The sequence below is a fragment of the Arachis hypogaea genome, chromosome 9 (assembly GCF_003086295.3).
Source record: "Arachis hypogaea cultivar Tifrunner chromosome 9, arahy.Tifrunner.gnm2.J5K5, whole genome shotgun sequence".
Classification (NCBI taxonomy): domain Eukaryota; kingdom Viridiplantae; phylum Streptophyta; class Magnoliopsida; order Fabales; family Fabaceae; genus Arachis; species Arachis hypogaea.
In genome coordinates this window covers 16,801,168-16,809,332 of record NC_092044.1, presented here as the reverse complement: position 1 = coordinate 16,809,332, position 8,165 = coordinate 16,801,168, and the positions used below count along the sequence as shown (strand labels likewise).

General features: G+C 35.9%; 1 protein-coding gene across 4 annotated transcripts; it reads left to right on the top strand.

The window, feature by feature from the left end:
- Positions 1-1,805: 1,805 nt before the first annotated feature.
- LOC112710538 (probable pre-mRNA-splicing factor ATP-dependent RNA helicase DEAH5) lies at positions 1,806-7,927 on the top strand. Of its 4 annotated transcripts, none has more exons than XR_003156878.3 (4): positions 1,806-5,346; positions 5,664-6,060; positions 6,474-6,689; positions 7,502-7,927. XR_003156878.3 is itself a non-coding variant. In XM_072202648.1 (3 exons), exons 1-2 carry the CDS (start codon positions 2,108-2,110, stop codon positions 6,055-6,057), a joined length of 3,633 nt encoding a protein of 1,210 aa, XP_072058749.1. In that variant the 5' UTR covers positions 1,806-2,107; the 3' UTR covers positions 6,058-6,060; positions 6,456-7,927. The 4 variants fall into 4 exon arrangements, 2 of the variants coding, with proteins under 2 accessions (XP_072058749.1, XP_072058750.1); XR_003156875.3 differs by having other exon boundaries at positions 6,456-6,689; XM_072202648.1 differs by having other exon boundaries at positions 6,456-7,927.
- The last annotated feature ends 238 nt before the right edge of the window (positions 7,928-8,165 follow it).

Genomic DNA, 8,165 nt, shown 5'->3' with positions numbered 1-8,165 from the left:
ATTTTTGTTACGTTTTTTAATTATTTAAAAAATTTTATTAATAATAAAATTCAAATATATTTTTATCTTGTTAGAATATAATTAGGATCAATTAGAATTATTTAATATATATAAATATTTATTATAGAATATTACGTCTTTATTATGAAAAAAAATACAAAAACTACGGTAATTTTACCACAAAGAAAACAACTTCTCCTCTTCAAAAAGGATACTATGATACCATGTTAGAAACAAGAGATTAAACTGGAGAAAGAATTTGTGTATTATTGAATATATTTAAGTTGTTTGAAATAATACAATATAATAAAGTATTTATAGATGCCAAAAGAATTGTAATAATAAAAATATAATATCCTATAATAAATATTTAAATATACTAATTAATTCTAATTGATCCTAATTATATTTTAACATATTAATTAATCTTAATTAATCCTAATTATATTTTAACATATCTCACATTTGAATATTTCAAGAATGTTTTTGGTAGTTAACCCTTATGTTTTTGTGTTCCACGATTTCTTTTTCCTTACAGAACCTACTAGTATATTCCAGAGAGAATGCCACAGCACACAGGGAAAACGTGAGAAAGGAAAAGAACGAGGATTTAGAAATTTAATAGAGCAAGGTCAAGGCAACGATGAAATTGCAATAGAAATTCAACTCATGGAAAATACTTCAATAAAAGTTAAGCTTATTCTATTTTTTAGTTATAATATGCCATGCGTTACTTATAAATTTTATAAAGCAATTAGTATTTATATATTTCGATACTATTCTAAATAGATATCTTTAAAAGTACTTGTCATTAGATTTGTAAATCTATTTTTATTATATAAGTACACAAAAATACTCTGCTCATTTTTAAAGTTTGAATCTAAGATTTTTGTGTTATAATATAATATTATTATTTTTACTAATTTTATATTTAATATTATTATACATATTTAATAGAGTAAAATATTAAATTAATCTTTTAAATTTAGACATAATTTTATTATAATTCTTAAAATTTGAAGTATTTTATTTGAATAAAAAATATTTTATGTAGTTTTAATGTAGTCTCACCATAAAGTCAAAGTTAAGTAATTAACAGAATGACTTACACGACAGTTGTACAAAAATAAGGTCAATAATCTAGAGAACAAGTACAAGTTTTAGAAATACAAAATCAACCGTGGATGCATTAATATATATATGTATTATTTTTTTATAATTTAAATGAAATATTTTCTATAGAACTAGAAAAATAATAATAAATGTATTGATGTATTTACGATTGATTTTGTTCCTTTAGAACTTATACTTATTCTCTAGATTATTGACTTTGTTATTGTACCGTTATCATGTGGGACATTCCATTAATTATTTAATTTTGACTTTACGGTGGGACTACATTAAAACTAAATAAAATTTTTTTAGATTTAAATAGGATATTTTAAACCTTATGGATCAAAATAGGATTACGTCCAAAGGACCAATTTAATACTTTATTCTATTTAATAAATAAAATAGTGAATTAGTTTGTATAATTCGTTTAACTCTTTTTTTTTTAAATTAAGGGTGAAATTTGAACTTGAGACCTCTAAATAAAAATAATTTATGTGATATACTTATGTGTATTTATATATTTATATAAATTTACATATTATTTGACCTATCTTAATATATATTTATAATATATATTCTATACAAATGGAAATATTTGATATTTTATAAAGAATAAAAGCTTAAAATCTATACTTTTAAAATTGACGGTGAAAAGAAAATATCATTAATAGAGATTTTTGCTTTTTAAACAAAAGTTGTGATTACAATGAATTTATTAGAAAAAAGGAAAAGAAAAACTCAGAAGAATGCACTAGTTAGCAATATGTGTACATACTCCTGTTTTGGCCTACACCAGTGAAAAGCTCTTTCACATGAGAACTGCGACCCTTAGAATTTAAAAATATCCAATTAGGGTTTAAATCACGAGCCTTTGTATCCCAATTAGGGGTCCTTTGATCTAACAAATTTCACTTTCGTTCCAAATTCTCATACGCATAACACCGCGAATCCACGCTAATTCCCAATTCGTCATTCGCGCTTCGGTTCTAGCGCCATGGCGGTGGAGAACCCACAAGATTCGTTGAAGAAGCTCGAGTACTTGTCTCTTGTTTCGAAGGTTTGCACCGAAATGGAGTCTCACACCGGAAACGGTGACAATGTACTCGCCGAGTTCATCACCGAGTTGGGTCGGTCTTCCGAGAACGTCGAAGAATTCGACGCAAAATTGAAGGAGAACGGTGCCGAATTGCCGGATTATTTTGTCCGTACACTTCTCACAATAATCCACGCTATTCTCCCTCCGAAGAAGGGTTCTGGGAACAGCGACGTCAAGGGTTCGAAGCAGGACGGTGGTGGTTCGAAGGGGAAGTTCAAGGCACTGGCTATTGCAGATGATAGGGATAGGGTTAAGGAGCTGCAGAAGGAGATTGAAGCTGAAGCCAAAGAGAAACATGGTGGTGATAGAGACAGAGAAATACACGGTGAAGATGGGAACAGAGGAAGAGACAGAGATAGAAGGGACAGAAGAGATAGAAGGGACAGGTATGATAAATATGATAGAGACGAAAGGCATAGAGATAGGAATAGAGATAGAGATAGAGATAGAGATAGAGATTATGATGATTATGATGATGAAAAAGGGGATTCTAGGAGAAGGGGAAGGGATAGAGAGAACGATAGGGGTAGGGATAAGGATAAGGATAGATATGAGAGGCGGAGGAGAGATGGGCGTGAAGAAGAAAATGGTGGTTATGGTGAAGAAGATGGTGGTGGTGACAGGAAAGGTAGGAGGGATCTGAGGCATAGTGGAGGGGGTGAAGTTGAATTGTACAAGGTTTATAAAGGGAGGGTTTCAAGGGTGATGGATACAGGGTGCTTTGTTCAGTTGGATGATATTAGAGGGAAGGAAGGATTGGTGCATGTGTCACAAATTGCAACTAGGAGGATTAGTAATGCAAAGGATGTGGTGAAGCGGGATCAGGAGGTTTATGTGAAGGTTATATCTGTTTCTGGTCAGAAGTTGAGTCTTTCGATGAGGGATGTTGATCAGCATACCGGAAAAGATCTTCTTCCGTTGAAGAAAAGCGATGAGGACACGTTTCGGATGAATCCACAGGATTCGAAGGATGGGCCAGTTGCGAGGACGGGTCTATCGGGTATCAGAATTGTGGAGGAGGATGATATGGGGAAATCGCGGAGGCCTCTGAAGAGGATGAGCTCTCCTGAGAGGTGGGAGGCAAAACAGTTGATTGCTTCAGGTGTTTTGAGTGTTTCAGAGTACCCAACTTATGATGAGGAGGGAGATGGGTTGATGTACCAGGAGGAAGGTGCTGAAGAAGAGCTTGAGATCGAGTTGAATGAGGATGAACCTGCATTTTTGCAAGGGCAGAGCAGGTATTCAATGGATATGTCTCCTGTCAAGATTTTCAAAAATCCAGAAGGTTCTCTTGGTCGTGCTGCTGCACTGCAGTCTGCACTTATAAAGGAGCGTAGAGAAGTACGAGAACAGCAGCAACGCACCATGCTTGATTCTATTCCAAAGGATCTCAATCGTCCTTGGGAAGACCCTATGCCCGAATCTGGTGAAAGACATCTTGCCCAGGAGCTTAGAGGAGTTGGTTTGTCAGCCTATGATATGCCAGAATGGAAGAAGGATGCCTATGGAAAGACCATTACTTTTGGGCAAAGGTCAAAGCTTTCTATTCAAGAACAGAGGCAGAGTCTCCCTATTTACAAGTTGAAAAAAGAATTGATTCAGGCTGTCCATGATAATCAGGTGTTGGTGGTAATTGGTGAAACGGGTTCAGGTAAAACTACTCAGGTAACACAGTATCTTGCTGAAGCAGGTTACACGACAAGAGGTAAAATTGGATGCACTCAACCTCGTAGGGTGGCTGCAATGTCAGTTGCAAAGAGAGTTGCAGAAGAGTTTGGATGTCGATTGGGAGAGGAAGTTGGTTATGCCATTCGGTTTGAAGATTGTACGGGACCAGATACTGTAATCAAGTACATGACCGACGGTATGCTTCTTAGGGAAATACTGGTTGATGAGAACCTGTCACAGTATTCTGTCATAATGCTTGATGAAGCTCACGAAAGGACCATTCATACTGATGTTCTTTTTGGACTGCTTAAGAAGCTAGTGCAGCGTAGGCCTGAGTTGCGATTGATTGTCACGTCTGCCACTCTGGATGCAGAGAAGTTCTCAGGATATTTCTTTAATTGTAACATCTTTACAATACCTGGGAGAACGTTTCCTGTGGAGATTCTTTATACTAAGCAGCCAGAAAGTGATTATTTGGATGCAGCTTTGATCACTGTCCTACAGATCCACCTGACAGAACCTGAAGGAGACATTCTTCTCTTCTTGACTGGTCAAGAGGAGATTGATTTTGCTTGTCAATCTCTCTATGAAAGAATGAAGGGTTTAGGTAAGAATGTTCCAGAACTGATAATATTACCTGTTTATAGTGCCCTTCCTAGTGAAATGCAGTCTAGGATATTCGACCCTGCTCCTCCTGGTAAAAGGAAAGTGGTTGTGGCAACTAATATTGCTGAGGCTTCTTTGACTATTGATGGGATATTTTATGTTATTGATCCTGGGTTTGCAAAGCAAAATGTTTATAACCCAAAGCAAGGACTTGATTCGTTGGTGATAACTCCAATTTCACAAGCTTCAGCCAAACAAAGAGCTGGACGTGCAGGGCGTACTGGACCTGGAAAGTGCTATCGCCTATATACCGAGAGCGCATATAGGAACGAGATGTCTCCTACTACAATTCCTGAGATTCAAAGGATAAATCTTGGGATGACTACTCTCAACATGAAAGCTATGGGAATAAATGATCTTCTGTCCTTTGATTTTATGGATCCACCATCACCCCAAGCTCTTATTTCAGCCATGGAACAGCTTTACAGTCTCGGAGCATTGGATGAAGAGGGCCTTTTAACCAAACTGGGGAGGAAAATGGCAGAATTTCCCCTGGATCCGCCATTGTCCAAGATGTTACTTGCCAGTGTGGACCTTGGATGCAGTGATGAGATTTTGACGATAATTGCCATGATTCAGACTGGCAATATTTTTTACAGGCCTAGGGAAAAGCAAGCCCAAGCAGATCAGAAGAGGGCAAAGTTTTTCCAGCCTGAAGGTGACCATCTCACACTGCTTGCTGTTTATGAGGCTTGGAAAGCTAAGAATTTTTCAGGACCATGGTGTTTTGAGAACTTTGTCCAATCTCGATCATTGAGGAGAGCACAGGATGTCAGGAAACAGCTTCTTACCATCATGGATAAGTAAGATATCAGTACTTCTAAATATTTTAGTTACTTTGTTTACTTGTTTGTTTCTTTTTCTTTTTCTTTTTTCTTCTTTTTACTTGTAACTTTGTACAGAGTCCAATGCTTCCGCAGATATACTGTTTTGTAATATATTGAAATTTTTAGACACACTAAATGTTTCAGTATTGGGTTGCTTGTTGCCATTATGGTGTTGTAACATACATTTTGGTGTGGTTTGTATTTTGTAGCTATATCTTGTCATTGGTTCTCTGCATTATAATTTTGCTGGCCAGATTGAATTGTATTCTGAAATCATCATCTCTGATATGCAGGTATAAATTGGATGTTGTAAGTGCTGGAAAAAATTTTACCAAGATCAGAAAGGCAATCACCGCAGGATTCTTTTTCCATGCAGCAAGGAAGGATCCCCAGGAAGGCTACAGAACCCTAGTTGAGAACCAGCCTGTATATATCCATCCAAGTTCAGCTTTGTTCCAGAGACAACCCGACTGGGTCATCTACCATGAACTTGTTATGACAACCAAGGAATATATGCGTGAGGTCACAGTGATAGATCCTAAATGGCTTGTTGAATTGGCACCAAGATTCTTCAAAGTATCAGATCCTACAAAGATGAGCAAGCGAAAGCGTCAAGAGCGTATTGAACCACTCTATGACAGATACCATGAGCCAAATTCATGGCGTTTGAGTAAACGCCGTGCTTGATATGTAATTCATCTTCTTCTTCTTCTTGTTCCTCTTAATTCAATAGATTGCTCAGTTTTTTTGTAGCATTAAAAAGATGTAAACTTCCCCCTTAGTCCTTATATGATAATGCAGGTGGAAATTTTGACCCTTAACTTGTATTAACCGAAAATGATGATAGAGACATATTTACTAAATCTAGTTTTATTATATTTCTTTTGGCTGATTATTTGGTTCTTTATTGTTGCTGAATTCTGAATATTTGGTTTTTCCTGGACGTCTGATATGTGTAAAATATGTTACTAATGTTCCAATGTTCTGGAATTTTGGTCAAGCAAGGAGTTACCGAGTTAATATCGTATTGGAGTTGTGTTATGTGCCAGTTATATTGGTTAATTGCTTTATGCTGTTTATAACAGTTCAGGAACATAGTGCAGTGCCACAGGCTCCCTCTGGGCAAAGATTCAAGATCTGGGATCAATGTGATGGTGTAATCTATATTCCTGTGAGATATCTTCTGAGTTTGTATTCTCAGTAGATGATCTACAAGGTTTCCGGACCCTGCCTGGTTGATCACATGAGCTGATCTCAGAAGTCAGAAGGATGTGAGCCTTGACCAAGGAGAGGTGCTTTTGCCAACACAGTTTTTTAAGGTAGATTTTCAACCTTCTGTCTCTTGGAAAATTAATGGAGTGGCCTTGGTTGCAATAGTTGAGTTTTGAATGGCAAGAATTTGAAGAGAATGTATTTGTTGCTTTGATTTTATTAATAGCAACGATTGTCAGATGATTAGAACAGGTCAAGAGAGAACAATTCGGCTGTGTTTGCTGGTGGAATTTGAACTTGGCTAGATAGAAATTGAAGTGGAGGTTAGTCTGGAACCCTTGCACCTAATGGCTGATAGGAATGTCACTCACAGTGATCACTAGCACACGAGATGATGTTCTTTCCTGGTGTTAGTTATATTCATGATGAAGCACTGAGTATTGGCTGAGTAGGGGCAGTGAATCTTCATTTTGGTCATATTACTAGGCTTGCAATAGGAATAATTATTCTGATGCGTGATGCATTTTTCCTTGGTATTTGAATAAGTTGCTCCTCTCATGGTTGAGCAACAAAAAAAAATGGCATTACACTGACGTGTGAACTATGTGAGGTTAGAAATTTTTTGTAAAATGGCAATGCTTCGTGAATTATTTAACTTTTAGAAGAGAGAGAAAGAGAAGAAAGAGACAAAAAAAGGGGGGGGGGGGGAATAGATATGTGCTTACGTGAAAAATAGATTTCATGATTAATTTTTTTATGGGAATATTCACTGCAGGATATGCTTGAAATTCACATCTAAATACTGCTGGAGATGAACACGAACAAGATATAAAAATTAGTAGCTAGTGCACTTCATACCAAACTATTTACAATAATTTTGTACTTGTATTTATCTGAAAGTGGTTCTGCTGTTTTACAGAGCTGTGCAATTTTAGGGGTGCCTAAATTAAATTCTGAAGTTACAGCTTGTTGAAGGATCTCAATTGAACAATGTCAAAACTCTGGTGGTTTGGTTCTGAGTAATAGGCTAATAGCACTGGAAGAGTGATCTGGATGAGAGCAGAGTAAGACTTAATAAGGTTTCTGTGTCTCATTTTGGTGATGCTGTTCCTAACTTTGGCAAAGGTTGAGACCTTGTTTATGCTTAGGTTTGGTGGGAGTTTGATCTGAAAGTGGTGTTTTGTTGCCATTCTGTTTGCTTTTTTTTTTCTTTTTAATTCTTCTTCTGGCCTGGTTTGTATTTGCTCTACTTTGTAAATGAGATTAGGAGAGATTTAAGGTTTTCAAAACAATTTATAGATTAATTTGTATGTACTGTTAATGTATAAACAATTTTCATTTCCAATTGTGCACGGTCATATTTAAAAGGTTTTTTTTTACATAATGCATTACTAATAAGGGCTAATTACTTCAAAATTGTATTGGTATTGGTAACTATGGCAATTAATAAGGCTAACTTCAAACCAATATTGTATTGCTAAGCAACATGTATTCATCATCAAACCAATGCAAGTTGCAATAGTGACATGGTTGAAACACTCAACTATAATAATAGGGAGTAATAATAAATGAAGGAAATAATA